We start from the raw sequence: 18888 nt of genomic DNA on the forward strand, positions 1-18888 counted from the left end.
TGCTGCCTGGTCAACAGCGTGGCGCACCGCTTGCTTGTCAGAAAGTATCAGAAGCCGTTCCAAATGTTTATTAGACAGACACTGGCACTGCGCGGCTTTTTAACAAACAACCACACAGAATCTAATCTACGGGACACTATATGAAAACATCCTGGCACATCAATCACAATGTGAATGCTCACTCATTACTCTTAAATGTTTGCATCCTTCAATATGAGTACATAAATTCATTTCGCCTCATTCCAACTAACTTCTCATGACAGATTAACAGATTCACTGTGGGGTGCGTTGTGTGTGTGTGTTGTGTGGGATGTGTGTGTTGTATAGTGTGTGTGTGTGTGTGTTGTGGTGTGTGCTGTGGTGTGGGGTGTGTACACACTCGCGTGGTGTGTGTGCTCTGTAGTGTGTTGTCGTGTGTGGTGTGTGTGGTGGTGTGTGTGTATACACTCTCGCCCGTGTGATGTGTGGGTGTGTGTGCATGTGGTGTGTGCTGTTGTGGTTGTGTGTGTGTGTGTGTGTGTGTGTGTGTGTGTGGTGTGTGTGTGTGTGTGTGTGTGTGTGTGTGTGTGTGTCTGTTTTCCTGCATCAGTGTATATGCAACAAGTCACTTCTCTTTGAGATTATGGGACCAGATCAACAAAAAAACAGGAAAAGTGTGATTTGATGTCCACGTCAACTTTTAAAATAGTCTAAATTGATTGAATTCCTCATTTTATAAACACATAAAGAGACATTTTGGGAGAATGATTAATATTCTAACTATCCTTCTGAGCGGGGTTCCTTGCTGCTTGTAACATCTTATGCCAACTGCCTCATTCATTTTGATAGATCAAACTGCCCAGGCAATGGTATTTCTCGTGGGGACAGAAGATTGACCGATCTATAGAGCCTCATGGAGCACACTTAACTGCTCTGTGTGTGTGTGTGTGTGTGTGTGTGTGTGTGTGTGTGTGTGTGTGTGTGTGTGTGTGTGTGTGTTTGTCCATGAAGCCCTCCTGCGTTGACAGCTTTGTTTTTCTATAGCACACTGGGCTCCTGGGGAGCGTTGCAGCCAGTTTATATACTGCCAAGTATGTGACAGTGTTATTTATTTCTCCAAAGCACAGAGTTCATGCTCATTTCTGACTCCATATCACACTGATGAAATGGAGCCAGTGGAACCAGCTTTCCCTAAATTCAAACCTAACCTAGTTATCACATGTGTATTAGTGTACAAAGCAGCGCTGCATCAAAACAATGGAGTGGATGTATTGCCTCAGGTACTAATGAAACATAATTTACAAACCAGGAAGCCCAGTTTGAGTGACAGAGCCATGTGTTTGATGGCTTATCAGATGCGAAAACACTGAACAGTGGTTTACAATACTCTGACACTGAGGATTATTTTATCTTTTGTTGCGACCATTGCGATGTAAACAGCAGAAATACAGTGCATGTTACAAAGCAATAACCAGGAATGTGAGCTTGGTGTATGTGAAGCTGAGCCTGAATGAACTTTTGTTGAACATCATTATGCAAGGTGCATTGGTTAGGGTTTGGGTTATGACCCTGTGTTTTTTTTTTTTTTTGCTTCTGTCGTGGCACCAACGCTGCATCACTGGATTGGCCTCATACATATTAATGAGGCTGCGTTTTTTCATGCAGGATTATAATTGGTCTGAACGTGGTCTTCATAACTAAAAACTTGTTTCGCCACACAGACTCATTCTTACATTAAAAATAGTTGCTATTAAATATTTACACACAGTAAGATGTAATTCTTATGTAACTGACTGAACCAACTAAAGTTAGCTTACTAATATAGTAAGATCCATTTATATTGAACAGTAAATGCTGCTTGATAATATAAACTAGGTAGATTTTAAATTGCATTTCTCAATGAACACAGTACACCTCAAACATTATGCCAAGACTGTCAGACTAACTGATTAAATAATGTTGGTTTGATTAGTGTAATAGGATATTTTCAACTCATTTTAATCTGCATAAATACAACTACAATAACTCTGAAACACACATAATTCCTTTTGTTTGCATATATAATTAAAACAAAGTCATACCTTCATTTACAATTACAAGTTTAAGGTACCCTGTTGGGCCTTTGAACACTAGTAGCGCTAGAAAGCAACGTTTTTATGGGCGGGTTCCCATTTTGTTTGTAGCCAATCATGCAAGCAGCGCAATTCACATCACATGCTGCTGGTTTCATACTGTTCTGTTCATCAACAGTTTGTGGTGGTGAGGCTCCTACAAATGTCGTAATGGCAGCAACAAAGTCAGAGAAGAACAAGACTGTGAGCTTGTAAACATGGATGTTAACAAAGCTTGATTTGAAAATATATTATAAATTAGCTTTGCAAATGTTTCACAAAGATGCTTGTTAGACCTCAAGGATACACACACTGTGTTTTGGTGGAAAAATATGATCTTGCAAGAAAACTTTTAGATTTAATTTAAGCTTGGCCTTGTAAAACTTTTGTTTTGTTTTGTCTTTTTAAGTTATGTCACAGCTCATGATGCTGCAGTGATGATTGCTTTTGATTGGATGGTAATACAGATATTTCCTAGCAACTGATTGACTAATTATCAAAGTCTTAACTAGCTAAGACAAGCTTTAATAATGCAGCTCAACTTTAGTAAATCACTAGGTTGAAAGTAGTTACTTATGAAGGAAGAACTTTTATTCATGAATAACTGGCGCAATGCAATCCAGGGGAGGCGTTTTATGTGCAGTTCAGAAGCGGGCGCTGGTGTTGGCTGTTGAACAGACCAGACTGAACCATGTGGATATGGATGTCACTGCTGAGGCTCTGACAGAGATGCTTCAGGATGTGGCTTGGACAGTGTTGCCTCTCAGATCTTTCCCTGTATGTCTCTCATGTGACTTATGTGCGGTGTAAATCACTGTGTCAAGACTTCAGCAGAGTGATGGCGAGTCCACCAAATGAATTGTAGTAAACACACTGTAGCTGGGAGCCATCTTTACTGCTGACAACACACACACACACACACACACACACACATGAATGCTGATCGTGAACTAAATACGATTAAAATATTCTTACTGAAAGCGACCAACACAATCTTTTGAAGAGGTTTTGCATTAGCATCATGCATCAGCTGGTTTGACACACACACACACACGTATCTGTAACACTTTCTGTACATATAAGCCTCATTGGCCCAGTATGCAGATTGACTTTGCCCGGCTCTGAAGATTTTTTGTACCATCCCATTAAGCAGGATTTATTGTTCCCCAAGAGCTCACTGCTCCATTACCTTTGGGAGAATGCCTAAATGTGTGTGTGCGCATGTGTGTGTGTGTGTGTGTGTGTGTGTGTGTGTGTGTGTGTGTGTGTCTATGTGTGTGTCTGTGTCTGTGTCTGTGTCTGTGTGTGCTTTCCTTCCATGCATATAAGCCGGTGGATATCATGGCATATCGTGGTGATGGTTAGTATGATACAACATCCAGTCCCGCTGGTCATTATCACTGTGATGTTTGTCATTAGTCAGAGAAAAAGTGTTAAGAGCTCCTGGAACACACTACCCAGCTCTGAGAGTCTGCATAGATGGCTTGATTTAATAAGGACATTAAAAATCCTTATCTCCTGTCCTTAAGAGAAGGTCAGTGTGTCTAAAATAGCTGAAATGCTATGATAACAGAGATAAGATATCTCCTGAATACTAACATGGAACAAAGCTGTTTTAGGCTCATTTCACAGTCTATAAATCACACTTGATTTTGTGGTTCATTGCCGTTTTTATGAAGTTTGTTTCCATAGATTCAATAGATTTTTACTGACCATTGACTTTGATGACCTTTTTACAGGTCAATATGTGGTAGACTTATTATCACACACCTGATATAGACTGTCATGGTGTTTTGTTTTGTGTTTCTCTCCATCTTCTCCGTTCAGTCTTCAGTGTCATATTTTGTTTAGTTTTGACCAGTTGCACATCCTTTGTGGCTTGTGACCTTTTAAAGCGAAGCTGTGTCTTCTTGTGAAGCTGTTTTTAGGGGCTTGAAGAGATATATCTAGTCAGTATAATATGATGAAAAGAAAACGATTATATAATTTTCTATTTCTCTCCTTATTAATCATCTCACTCAGTTGCGTATGTTGTGAGTAAGTAAGTTCAACCAGAGTGAGATTTTTTTCTATAGTTTTGTTTGAGTAATTTTTAAATGCTAGAAAAGCCTAAAATTATCCTATAATTCACAAAAAAACAAAGATTAGAGGAAAGTGTGAGAAAAAGACAGAATATTGTTCAGAATAAACAGATTTTTTCTCCTTTTAACATCCTGTTAATCTGTTCAGGACCCCCCAGTGTGAACTTGTGACCCCTTGTGGGGGTCCCGAACCCCAAATTGGGAACTACTGATCTAGACTATGCACATGAAAAGACTAATATAGTATTTTCTTTGCAAAACATTTGTCATAGACACCCGTATTACCTCTCGGGACCTTGGATTTGTGATCATTTTAGTCAGAATAATAGCCCGAGGTGTGACTCTGTTCTTAGGGATCATCACAGTCCTTTGGGTGCTGTGTTGCAGTGTCCTTGGTTTGCTTTGGGAGTGGGAGCATATTAGCAGTCTTTCTCAGATCCTCTGGTGCACCTGCAATCTCCTGATGTTTAACCCTGGACTTCATTGGAGTGTTGCAGTGATTACAGGCCGTCCTGAGGGACATCGATTGTCCTGCTCCTCCTAGGCAAGCCCCACACAATGCTGACGAATGAACTCGTGGCCCTGCCAAGTCCAATTAACTGTCAGTGCCGCATCGACGAGCTCCTCCGTTTGTTGAGAGTGAAGAAAAACAAACTTTTAATCAAATTTGCCTCCGGGCCCTAGGGTATTTGGGGTTGTATTTTGCATTCCACTGTGATCTGCCTCGCCTGCAGTTGTGCCACCCTCTCAGAAGGTTATATTGCATGTTGTTTGTGTGAGATAGCAGAATGCCCTGCACCTTACTTTAATGGCAGCACTATCTTTCCACTGTCTGTGACTGATGAATCATCTAGCTCTAGCATCTTAATATTACAGCCACAAAGCAGAATGACAAAAGACTAGGAAGCTAGGTCAACTCATGCAAAATTTATTTGCCCACATTGGCATTGTTTTATATTAAATGCAGAACTGGTTTGTGAAATAGACTCACAGTAGAGTATTGTGTATCTTTGGTGTGAGTTTAGTGCATTTTGTCACTGTAACATGCTTTCTTTCTGATGCCTGACTGCACCTCACTGACTTGAATGTCTATAAGCACCTTTGACTAGTTGATCGATAAAAGCTTAGGTCACGATCTTGCAGAATAGTTTGTGGGTTTTTTTTTTTTTTTTTTTTTTTTTTTTATAAACGTTACCTTCTCCACAAATACCCTCTGCTAATTCTACCAAGGTCGAGATAAACAACTCCCCTCCTCTCTGATTAGAGTAATGCAGACATTAAAAGCCCAGAAATTCAATTAAATTGGTGGCTTTTGCCACAGAGGAAAAAGGAAAAAGGACAAAATGCGAAAAGACACTATCGCATAGCTAGGGCGTACTAAGTGGAACAAAGAGATGTAGCCTGGGATCTAAACATTGACAAAAGGGCATCTGGATGATAAGAATCAAAGGAAATTTTAGAGGAAATGTAATCATTACCAGACACAAGGATGCATTCATAAGGATCCAATCTGTGTTGTGCAGAAACCGATCCAAAATTAGCTGCAAAGCCGATACAAACAGCACCAAACCCCCCCCCAATTACCCATGATCCACCAACAGACCACACACAAAAAAACCAAACCAAAACAAAAAACAAACAAAAAAAGAAAAAAACAAGGTCAATGCCGATGAAGCGGAGTAGCCAAACACGTGTCGCTGGCCAATACGATGTCAGGTCTGAGCAGAAAAAGCAGCCCTATAGGAGTTCATCATGTCCTGTTGTGTGCACTTCATTAGGACCTTTCAACTCAGTTTAGATGGATAAAAGACAGAAAATGCTGACTTACTGGTTCAGGCACCTGCATCCTCAAAGTGATGAAGCCCCCCTGAGAAATTAGAGTTACAAAGAAACTTGACACCATGTGATTATCTCGGCCTCGCACTTTAAACATTAGCTTGTATTATGATTCTGGGACTCACTTCCATTCCAGGCGTATGTATACTGTAGTATGAATGACAAAATCGCCCTCCGCCACAGAACAAAAAGAGGGTTAAGGTCCATGGATCAATAACACTGGTTCTTGCCTTGACTCTAAAATAAGGTTTTGGATGGAAATTTTTTTTTCTCCTGTAGCTTCTGTCTGTCCTTAAACTAGACAACTTCAGTTTAATCAAAAGTGACCAATGATTAAATCTATTGTTGTGCTTCTTTTAAATATTTTAACCACTGCTCCTTCACTCATAGTAAATGTCATGTAGACTAGATTCAGGATTTATGCCCCATGCTGACAGGGGCTGGAGCCTCCTGCTCTTCCCAGATGGCTCGATTCATTTCTGAGCTGCCTGTTTAATGTAACTACAGTATCCCTTTCACTCACCCTCTCTCTGTCACTCAACCCCCCACCCCCCCACCCTCTCTCACATACACACACAATACTCCCTAAGTTGCTGTTGTATACTTTTCACTTCGCTTTGACTTTGAGAATCGAGGAGAATAATTCATGGGCTTAGCGAGTTTCAGGGACTGGGAGAACAACGCTGCTTTCAGAGCCAGCAGTTCATTTGAGATGAACTCCAGGATTTCCTTTTTTTTAAGCAGGGGGGGGGGGGTTCTGCATTATCCTGGAGAGATGATGGTATAGAAGAAAAACCCTTAATCTACAGTTTTTCTGTGTTAATCAAAGGCTAGAGATGTTTTCCTGTTTCATATTGTACCAGCTATTTATCCATCCTGCACCGCATCTTTTCATACCTAATTGAGTGTTACGTGCTGCTGTGGATTTCAAACTTCTATTTTTCAGATATTGGAATATTTCACAAGATCTAGTGCTAATTTGGTATGTTATTAAACACACCACACTTTGTCTGTTTTTAGATAAATATCAGTGAAGTCAGCAGAATTTTGCACAAAGGTTTTCTGAAAGTTAAAACTGGTGTTTCTTTTTTGGCTTCTGTCTTGACGGCTCAGATCATTTAAATGCACAGGAGAGCGCTTTCTGATTGCACAGAGGACTAGATGGAGGCCAGTGAAAGTCTTCTGCCTCTTAACTTCCCTCACACAACATAATACAGTGTGTCAGTCTGTTGGCATTACTGGTGGTCAGGCAGGTAGAAACTCCCACCAAGATTTATGGCTTGATGATGGGCATTTGCATAATGTGAGATCATTAAAAAGCAATTATCCTTGTGTTTGTGTTCGCGTATGTGATCCTGTATTGTTGGGATTAATTTGGAAGGTTGATATCGGCACTGATGGTCCGTCTTTAAGCTAAATCATGTTTGTGTTTACAGTGAGGGACACATCCATATGCTGTCACATGTTAGACGCGTACCATCGTTGGTGGGAGTCAACACTTGACAAGCGGTGTTTGCTTGCACAACACTCCACGGAGAGAAATGGTCAAGGCATACAAACAGGAAAAAATAATAATAACTTGCACTGCATTTGCATTCATACACCTCTCTGTGTTGAGTGATGGGTTTTAGTGCTCTTTGACTCCAATTTTATTACTTTCCTGCAGAGATACAGCTTTAGGTAATGCCAATAATCAAATAGATGGAAAACATTATTTACAACCGCACACTTTAAGTTCTTGTCTTTTTTTAAGTGACTGGTCTGCTTTTAGACATCCACAGAAAGAAATATGACTTGGAGGCATGTAACAGTAGTAATGAAAAAGTTTAACTATTCTATACCCATTATAGTTTAATTTTTTTTTCATTTACTCTTGGAGCTTAGATTTCAACTTGAGTTTAATTTTAGTTTGTTCCCATTGCACATTTGCAGTTTTTTTTCTGGAAATCTATTATTGTCTAAGAAAAGAAATTTCTACAATTGATTTGGCTAAAAAGAAGTTTCTGTGTATTTTTCCTTGCACAGACTGTTGGTGTACTTACTTCCCTTCAGGTCCTGGACACATGATTGATGATTAATTGCAAGGGACTAAACAATAAAACGAAGTCTAAGTTGACAGTCAAACAGCATTTTCCAATATCACTTGTTTTAACTTTCACGACAACTGGAATAAAATGTGAAACTGTGTCTAAGAAGAGATCCACCAAAGATTTTAAACTGGATGCAACAGTGGTTCATTAAAGTTTACAGTCACATAATACAAACCCTTAAACCCTCCAAAATAGTAAATACACATGTTCCATTTGTCACAACCATAACTTAAGTGGCTTTTCACCTGAGCTCAACATGTCAGCAGCAAATGAAAAAAATGTCCATACAGTCAGTGGTGATTCAGTAGTAGAAAATGTGGATGTGGACGTTCTGATTTTCCAAAATTTTCCATTAAGAAAAATCCTTGCAGTCAAATTTAACTGTCATGAGTTCAAGCTAACCAGAGCCACTGTTAAACTGCCAACTTTGACAGCGGCTTTTCAGGCTTAGCAGGAGCTGAGTATTTGGTTCTTTTTTTTGCCACTGACCAAATGGCAGGTGGTTGCTGAGATTTGGGTAATTAATACTGAGGAACATGTTCAGGTAAAAAGAAAGAAAGAAAAAAAAAAGTCATGGCACATCCTGTAACTGCAGTCATCGACATACTACAGGTTGGACTATCTCAATTCCTCTCAAATCTGTTGATTAGTCAGTCAGCAGATAATGAATTGAACTATTTTGGTAATTGAATTAAACTTTTAAATGGTTTTCAAGCTAAATGACAAACATTCTTTTGTTCCAATATCTTGATTGGTAGTCCAGATTTTTTTATTATTATTTTGGACAAAGAATAACCAACCAACAGAAATTGGACAGGAATTGATGATTAAAATAATTATTAGCTGCAGCCCTGTGGAGTTTTTATGTTCACAAAAATAACTCTGCAATCACTGGTGCTTTTATCCAATTTGCACGAATGAGCTGCCTACAGGTCAGGGGGAAATTATTGAAATTTAAAAAATCTTAAATAAATAAAATAATCATGTTATCTTTAAAAAATTATTTGTGCTATAGGCTGTTCAAACAGTGTCTACTGTATATTTAACTGCATGGCCGCTTAGTGTTGGTCATTTATGAATGAATGAATGAATGAATGCTTTTCTGTTGTGTGACATTGACTGTAATGTGTGCATGTGACTGAGCCACTTGGCCTCACAGCTGTATGCTGCGTGATATCAGGTTGTCTGTACAGTGTGGCGTGCTGCGCTGATGCTGATTTTCGTGGTTGTGTTTTTGTGATGTTCCAAACAAACCTCCTTTTTCAAAACCTGCTATTTTCTGGCACGTACATAGATAATTGATGTCACCTAGATGTTAAAGCAGACTAGTTTAAAAAATCTCTTTCAAGCTCACATCCCCCTGATAACAAGTCCTAGATTCACCTATGAGTGCGTCTGTGTCCTCTGTTTGAAGAGAAACAAACTTGCATGTTCAGTGTCACATGAAACGCTCCTCATGCAGAAACATTTACAGTAGATCATCATCTGTTAATGGACTGTGTCAAATTGTCTGTGTGTCTGGTACAGAATTAAAGTCATACTATGCACATAGAGGTGCACTAATTTGAACCATGTGCACAAATTTAACAGCTAGAGTTTTATTTATTAAGACCACTCATGCAAATCAAGTCAGCTACAGTTCTCTAATGAGGAAACCTGAGACATAACAATGGACCCTGACACTGCAGCCTTGCACTACAAATGAAATATGGTGCAGGGGAAAGAGACCACTGTGATTTCACTTGTGTGGTTGAGCACACCAGAGGCTGCAAGATGGAGGACTGCCACGTCGCCAAGTTTTGTTCATCTCGCCTTGATTTGATGTTTTAGTTCACTGTGTATTTCATCTAGCAACATTGGGAATCTCTATTTTCATTCATTTCATCCCCTGACGTTTCAAAGATAGTTATTATCAAATGGAACACCTGTCCTTTGAAAAGTTTTGTTTTGTCAGGATCAGAGGATGTACCTTCTCTAAATGTGCTTCACTAGAAATTTACCTGGTCATTTGTTCAGATCATTTACATAAATAAGAGTAATAATACCACACTATAAAAATATGCCATTACAATTTTTATTTTTTACAATACAAAAAATGTATTTCAAATATAACAGTACTCATTATGCAGAATGGGCCCCTCTCTGTTTATGGTGTTATTGGATCATAATTATTGATGTGATAATATGTAAACAGTCTTTTATCGTTCTAGTGGGTTGAAGTGGGGCTAATCTTACCTACTTAATATGGCGTATGTGATATATAATACGGCACAAATAATATATATAATAGAAAATATATCACATTTTATTAACTGATTATATTTTTTGTATGTACAATGTTGCCTGAAAGGCAACTTGTAAGTGTAGCTTTGAATTAAATATAGTAAGTGCAGTCTTTGCCTCTGAAATATAAAAGTATATATTAACATTAAGTTGAATTTCTCAGAGAAGGTACCTCAAAATTGTACTTGGAAAAAAGCACATAACTAATTGTACTTAGTTATTTTCTACCATTGTTTGTGTAAATAGGGAATCTGAAACTTTCTCTCTCAGACTCACACACACAGCTGCATCAGTGCCAAAGCAAACATGAAATATGGCCCTGAGGATTCTTCGACTTTCTCATGGTGTTGATGGGGATGCCCCTACTGACATTATAGGAATGTCCATCAGTCCTCCACTCTGTGACCGCACCCCTTCATATTGACTGCTGCTGCCCCGTGGCACATTCTACTTCATCCTAATTAGAATTAATAATTGAAAATAGGAAATCAATGTGTGCAAATTAAGTGTGGTAACAGTTGGTTTTATCGGGTTGACATTGTTTTTTTGAGCAGTCACGTCGGTGCCCGTGACTGTTGTGTGTTATGTCTGCGATAGCTTTATTTATACTCTGGTCACTGTGTGTCGGTGTGTACTGTAGATAAATGTCCACCTCAGCTGTGATTGCTTTTTTGTTTTTGTCCTGTGGCAAGAGAGCAAAGGGTTTGTTTTCTGCAGGACAGGGTGAGGGATAAATTATTAATTGGAAGGAGCGGTGGGCTGTGTAACAATTTGCTCATCCAGAAGCATGAGCCGTGTCAGGTTCTGTTGAACAAGTGACTGGTTTACTGCACTAAAGCGAAAGCATCTTTTACAGCCTGCTTGTATTTCAGCTCAACACAGCCAGCTTTATTAGAAAGAGAGGCCGCTCTTTTAAGTAGCATCACTCTTAAGTGCTTGTTTAGAATAAAGCACGAATTGACCTGGCCTTGTCTGTCTCGGTCAACCACCAGCCCTGTTAACCCTGTTAGAGCTGCGCTGCAGGGGAGACGGCTGGCACCTGCAGGGCTTGTATTGATCCAGGTTCACATCCTGAAGAGAACTTGGACAAATGATCAGATCCTCCACGGGATAAACAACCAGGCCAGACTTTTTAATCAGTAATGCATAGATTTTAAAGGATTAAGTTATTCACTCATTGGGTTTGTGGTTCCAACTAAGCAACAGTCAGATCGTGTTGCTTCTTATCCACCTCCATGGTGGTATCAGGGGGAGGATATGGTGCATTACAGTGAACTGTGTCTGTTGAGAGAGTCTCTGTGTTGGTATTGTGGGCTTGGTCCTGTGCTGCTCTTCCCTCCAGGGGAATGTGAACACACAGTGGCTCGGCTAAGATGAATTAGGGCAGGACAAACGACACGCCCAACAGCAGAAGCTGCAGCATGCTGTTATTCCAATTCAGCAGAATTGCCCCCATGACTATTGGCATTTTTTTCTGTATATTTAGAAATTCATTTGTCAAGCTCACAGGGATGTATCTAACTGTTTACTTGTCTTGTCGGTGTTTTCTGAGGACTAATAAATAACAGTGTAATAGGTGTCAGCAGAACATGGAGGGGGACAGTGGGGGCTGTCTTGTAGCGTAGTGGCAGCTTTTACAGCCGCAAGTTTAACAACGCTGAGAGACATTTGTCACTCAATGCAAATTTACCACTTTGCACAACAATCATCACTTTCCCTCTAGACCCCGGTACCAGTCCTGTCTGCTTTTCACTCTATTAGTCTGCGTCATTGAGTCAGGGAGCTGTGATGAATAGCTGAATGTTGAGTCGTTCTTTTATTGAATAACTCCTTTAACAAATAGCTCATACTGACTGAAGAGCAGAATATTACATACTCTTGTGTCAGCTAAATTGTAGGCAGAAATGTTTCATTGTTCCTTTTAAAAATGATCATTCTGACATTTAAAATCTCTAAAGAAAGCCCATCTCCTCATGCCATTTTGAAGGAGTGACTTGTCGCCATTAATTCTGGTCATGAAGTGTAATTTGGAAATTCTGATCTGTCACGGAAAGTAAAAAAAAGAGCAAAGTGAGTGGTACAAACTGTGAATCAGACAATATGAAATTCAGAGGTGCACTCTTCTCATGAGGCAACGCAGGAGACTCGTCAAGACAATGAGTCACGCTGCTTTGCTTCGCCAGAAGCTCTGCTGGAGAGTAAGCAAGAAGTAAAAGGCTCTCAGGAGCCTGAGCATTTGTCTTCTAATGTCTTGTCTGAGTTAAGTTATTTCTCAAGTGTCAACAGTGTGTGTTAATAATAGTTATGTGACAGTGAGTGGCTCAGGCGGTGGGGTGTGAAGTCAGGCTGCGAGCCAAATATTCCAGTAGCAATGATATGGTTTTTCCCAGCTAGAATTGGCAAAGCAGTAAGCAACTGTCTGCACCAGCTGCGTCGACTGGCCAGCATTTATCCAGCATTTTAGTCCAGCCACGATTCTAATTGAAGTTTACTTTTGCCCCACGTCCAGCCGAATAAATGAAGAATAAAACCAGAATCCCACTTGAATGGAGAGAGAGATATTCTGTGTTTAAAGAGCTTGACTCAGGCCCTCATTTTCAATTTGGTTTTGAGAAGCTTACGGCAGCTTTCTGTGGCACAGGCTCCCCCTCATACAGAACAGTGACAAACATTTTGCTGAAGAGGCCAAGTTCAGGAGAACTTCTGAATGCAGTCAGCTGCTGAAAGCTGTTTGGTTTTAATCCTGTTGCAGCCAGCCCCTGATCATGCAGACTCTTGAGCACACTTCAAAGCTCAGCACCACCATGATGGCTCACTCAGCCCATTCTTTGGACATCACCTTCAGAAGTTTACTATCTGCTGGTAGCCCTCAACGTGATCTGTTTTGTTCCAGCCAAGGGGATTAGCACCTTGGGATTGGACCTTTCCCTGTGTGTGAGGTTATCCACATTCTAACTGTTATGTGTTATGAGCTCTGAGAGTTCAGTGTATGTTTCCTCTGTTAGGCTCACTGACCCAGGCCAGATCAGTTAATGGGCTGGACTGCAGCTTCTCGAGTTTCAGACTTGTGTGAGATTCGCTGCCTACACACCACAACCCACGGGGTCCTCATCACCTCACACTATTTAGCTGTACTCTCCAGAAGCTGAAGGCTTCATGCTACATGCTACTTTCCTGTGCTGTTTCTCTCTGTTTTTGCCTGAAGCTCATCATGAACTCTGACTCCTTAATCACAGTTAAATGCTGTCAGAGCTGGGAAGTGAGAGACCACTGGGTAAAGTTTGAGAACCTCTGTGTAGGAGAGAGACAGCGAGATAATGGGCTTTGCTCTCAATGTGCTGAGGCCTCTAACTGCGAGCTAAAGAAGGTTTAAAACTTCAAATGGCAACATTTGCTGAGCTCCTAAGCACCAGAAAACTCTGCAAATTAAGCGTTGGATAGATTTTGGTTTATTTCTCTTTTTCTCTGCTGCTCTGGGTATTTTTTTTTTTTTTTTACTGACATCATATTTTGAGTTATACATGTAAGAGTATAAAAAGCACTCTGTATTAATATGGTCAAGGTTTGAAGCTGAAACCAGAGGTGATGATGCCTCCAGTGCACTGCCTGTTTTTTTTCTGCTGTGCTGAGGGAGCACTGTTGAGCTGAGGGAGCTCTGAAGAGTACTTATAGACTGCTAAACCAAGTTGCAGCTAAACTGCTCATCCATTACCCCGGCTGCCCGCACACACCTCAGATTTAATGTGCCTGGGTCGTTTGCGTGGCAGCAGCTCAACCCTCAGGGAATTCATTCATGCCAGACTGGAGGCTGGGAGCAGATTAGATCAAATCAATGTGAGCCCTGTAATGTGGCCTCTAGTCTGTCTGACCGTAGAAGTAATACTGCACTAGCCCAGTGTTTCGGGACCCCCTTCAGGGCAGACCTGTCTGTATCAAGGAAAGGCTGATCATCCTCCTGCTGTGTACATGGAAAAACAGGCTTCAGTGCCGACCATGAAACAGGGTTCATTAAGCTCCCACTCTGGCTGATGAGAGTTCTGGCAAAGTGAGCATACAAGGAGAGGGCGTAGTGTCTTTACATTTACAACTGAGTCTGCGATGATGTGAGAATCAATAGTGGAATATTTGCCTTCCTAGTTGTTGTGCTGGTCTGGATCTCGAGCTGGGCTTTTATGTGAGGCAATACAGCTGCTGCTGCTGCTGCTGCTGATGATGATGATGGAGAGACATAAGGCCATACCAATCACTTAAATCACCAGTAGATCCTCAAAAGAACAAGACCCTGGTGAGAGTGAATACAGCCTAAAACCCCAGTTCAGTAATTGTTCCTCACATAAAAGCTGGTTGTTCATTTAACCTTGAAGATTAGCTATTTGCTTGCAGTTTATGAGACATATCGAGTTTTTCTGAGCAGAGCCATCCCTTGAGGAATGTGGAAATTGCTTGTTTTACATCATTCCCTTAGGTACCACTTAGTAATGTCACAGAACTGTTTACATTAACCCACGTAAAGCAGCTAGGTTATATAACTTAACTTAATTTTCTTGAGTGCCAATATTACAATACAGCTGGGAAGACTAATTTTGCTGCTCATCGTTCCTGATGGATGACACCTCTGGGATATTTGCACAGTCGTCACAGAGGATGAACATTGTCTCATCCAGGTGTTATTCCATCAAATTGAAACTTCCTGCACTATTACTCCAAGTTCATTCCAATTAGTCTTTTTGAAGTCGATTTGGAAAAAGTGAACATTTATGAACAGAAGTTTGAAAGTTTCACAGCCTCCAGTCTCTAAAGATTTTTTTTTTTTACCACTGGCCATTTTGACAGCTGACTGCAGAAGTTACACCTGCAAAAAGGTGTTAAAAGACATACTGTTATACATGAAAAATCTCTCGTTCCTCGTGTTCTTACTCTTTGCGTCCTCTTTTGCTCTTCCCTCTAGTCACTGAGAGGTGTGAACAGCTTGCACATTTGCGTCCCATTTTACAGATTAATTTCATGGTGTTATTTAGACCTTTCTCTATGATGTTTGTGGTATGTCAACATCACACACACTCAGTGTCGTACATTTAATTTCTTTGCCCATTTCTCAGGAACAGAACTCTTTTTCTCACCAGTTTTTATTACCAACAAGTAAAATGAAATGATCAGTGTTAGTCATTCTAAAACAAGGAAAGTGCGAGTTTTAATTAAAACACATTAAACCTGCATAACCATTGTTGATATTTACTCTGAATCTAATGAGTTAATGTCTACGGCTGTGTGTAATGTGTAGGCTGCTACAGAGGGTTCAAACAAGTCTGAGTGAAAATGATTAGTTGATTAATTAATTTGTCAATTCTTATCAAAGTCAATTTTCAAGCATAAATGCCAAAAAATTCACTGTTTCCAGCCTTTCAGATGTAAAACCTTAATGGGTTTTTTTTTTTAGCCCTCTTTGATAAGTTGACTGAATATCTTTGCGTTTTGGACTGTTGGTCGGATAAAACAAAGCAATTTGAAGATTTGTGCTCTAGGAAATTGTGATGGGCATTTTTCAGTTTTCTGACATTTTACACACAAAAAATTAATCAAGAAAATAATGTGCAGCTTAATTGACAAAATAATAGTCAGTTGTCCATCTTCAAGCTCTGCTTAACCCATATTAAGCTAATTATCAAGCACCAAATGACAGGCAAAGTTAGCTAGCATTAGCTGGTGGATATGGGAGAGCATCTAATTACCTGTTCCTAAATACACACAAAGTTTGCAGAGACCTAAACAGAACAGATAACCAGAAAAACAAGCGAGTACTGATGTGTCAATAGTAGGCTACTGTTGCTGCTAACACTTGCTGCTGCACGGCTGTGTAGGAAGAAGATATGTTAGCATGTTTTGATGCTTCTCTTCCCCCTAGTGGTCAAAACCGACTGATAAATGATAGACAAAGACTAAGCAGCTGCAACCAATTATGCTCTTAGCATTAGCAGTCTTTCTCGAAGATGTGGATTAATGTTAGGAAATTTTTTTTTGCAGGTGCTATCCATAGAGTTAGCTCACCATCACCATTTCTGAAAAAGAAAATGGAGAAATGCTTCAAAATATGCAATAAGACAATTTAGTTAATATTAATGAGGTAACATACAGTCTCGTCTGATATATTTAGTGACTCAACAAAAAGACATATGATTTTTTTTAGTTTAGTTTAGATTTTTTGAGTTAACTTGATTAAGCAACCTGTACGCAGAGTAACAGAAAAGTTTGCAAGCTCTCTATGCAGTGTATTTTTCAGCCAGGAGCTTTCTTCAGTCACTTGTCTGGGATACCAACAGGTTGGTTACAGCTTGATTAATGTTTTGGAAGGCTCATATTGACAGGTGATATGAATTTTGTTCTGCAATGTCGCTGGCTTTATATTTGTCTTTCAGAAGCTTTACACATAATAGAGTGTTTGATAGTGTGAAACAGAGGCTCAGTGGTCACACACACAGTCTCATTTTGATTTCTGGCTCTGGTCCGTACTGTGTGGATTTTGCATGCTCTTCCTATGTTTGTCTGTGAATGTGTAAGTGAGTGACTGTCTGTCATTGGTTCACTCTGTGATGGATAGCAGCCTGTAAAGGGTGTTACTCCACTTTTTGCTCAAGGCATGCTTGGATACTCTCCTGTACCCTGTGACCCTGACCATGAACAGTCCTAAGCCCATTTATTCATACTGAACATGTAAATCAGGTCAGGAATATATGCTTTTATTTTGTGAAAAGGCTAAATAAGCTCAGCTTTTAGCAAATACTCAGACAGGAGAATTTTGTGTATTTGGTTATGCTCCACAGAGTATTTTTAGCTATAGCAACAGCAAGGTGTATGTGGGATTGGCCCAAAATAAACTACAGTGCCCATATTCCTGGTAATGAGGTTATCGAGTGTGGCTCATTTATGTGTTTTTAATAGTTTTTGGATGACAATGGAGCTCTGTGGAGAACTAAGCTAAATCAGGCTTTGGCAGCACAGATAATACTTGTAAGATCAGGAATTGGATTATTAGTAGCCTTATCATTTAAGACAAGAACACAATTACATCGAAATGAATGAACTGTGATTTTATTGAATTGATAGAAAATGATTAATATAGGCATAAACTGAAGATTGATGTCAAGAACATCAAGCTTATGCAGCATTGTAAATGATGAACTATGGCATGTATTATACAGGATTGAATTTCTTGCTTAATTTGACATATTATTTCAGGAGTTTTTGAGGGTAAATGCTGGTGCAAATTCTCTTTTATTTTGTTACTCTGCCCTGTCTGATGCCACTTCTCTCTGTGCCTGCAGGTTGTGAGAGCGACTACTGGGGACCTCATTGCAGTAATCGGTGCCAGTGCCAAAATGGGGCAAAGTGTAACCCCATCACAGGTGCCTGTGTCTGCACTGATGGGTACCAGGGATGGCGTTGTGAGGAGCCCTGTGAGTACGGTTACTATGGCAAAGCATGCCAACTACCATGCCAGTGTCTCAATGGTGCCACCTGCAACCACGAAACAGGAGAGTGCATCTGTGCTCCAGGGTACACAGGGGCTTTGTGAGTACCAGCAACATATTTACTCGTTTGACACGTTCTTTGTGTCTATTAAAAAAAATTTGATGAAGTCTTTTTTTGTTTGCCCGAGTGTTCTTTGTTGATGCAAAGCACTGCAGGCAAACACAGGTTATGTGTCTGAGACATCTGACTCTTGACTTGTGTGGTGACAGCTGTGGAGAGCGCTGCCCCTCCGGTAGTCACGGGCCTCAGTGTGAGCAGCGCTGCCCCTGTCAGAATGGAGGAACATGCCACCACATCACTGGAGATTGTTCCTGCCCTGCCGGGTGGACGGTAGGTCACATAAGCAAAGGTGGGAGGGAAATGAGGTAGAAAGGCCAGAGAGAAGAAAAGGGCTGAATATTATTGGGCTTCTGGTTGAGGTCTGTAATGTAGTCTTTACTGACGCACACAGACTGACCTGTTGAGAACATGCACCTTAGGATCAAGATGTTGTGTTCAGTTAAATATGAGAAAGTGGGATCCTTTGCTCACTGCAAGAAGACGTTCCTAGCGGAGAGGCTGCATGTTTTCTTAAACCTTAATTCATAAAGTGAAAGTAAGTCAAGTGAACATTGCCACCCACAGTTACCATTGTAAAGTGTTTCTTTAGGCACATCCTCATGGACTAGTGGTTTGCATACGAATTAACCAGGTTGAAATGTCTGTTTTTGGCTAATCTATTGAATGCAGTACTTGACAAAATTGACACACTTCATCAGATGTTTTCAAGAATCCAGTTGTGCTGTAAAGAATTTCTGCTCATTGGTTTGCCACACCATCCACAATGACCTAGAATATTTTAAAGGGACAAATTATGCTATATAAACAGTGATAATTGTCTATGTTAATCCAACCAAGGGGTGGAGGTCAGTAATGACCACTTTGGATTTCCAATGTGAAAATAAACTCTTCATTAATATGAGCTTTTTGAAGATAATGTGT

The 18888-nt window shown here is 40.2% G+C and overlaps 1 protein-coding gene across 1 annotated transcript in view; it reads left to right on the forward strand.

The window, feature by feature from the left end:
• LOC111228547 (multiple epidermal growth factor-like domains protein 11) overlaps window positions 1–18888 on the forward strand; it is a 51972-nt gene that overhangs the window by 10644 nt on the left and 22440 nt on the right. Inside the window, exons 6-7 of the mRNA XM_022754506.1 lie at window positions 17700–17946; window positions 18117–18237. Of these exons, the coding sequence (XP_022610227.1) occupies window positions 17700–17946; window positions 18117–18237 (368 nt within the window). The remainder of the gene's footprint in view (window positions 1–17699; window positions 17947–18116; window positions 18238–18888) is intronic.

This window comes from Seriola dumerili, unplaced genomic scaffold, assembly GCF_002260705.1.
Source record: "Seriola dumerili isolate Sdu_G_001 unplaced genomic scaffold, Sdu_1.0 BDQW01000219.1, whole genome shotgun sequence".
NCBI classification, from domain to species: domain Eukaryota; kingdom Metazoa; phylum Chordata; class Actinopteri; order Carangiformes; family Carangidae; genus Seriola; species Seriola dumerili.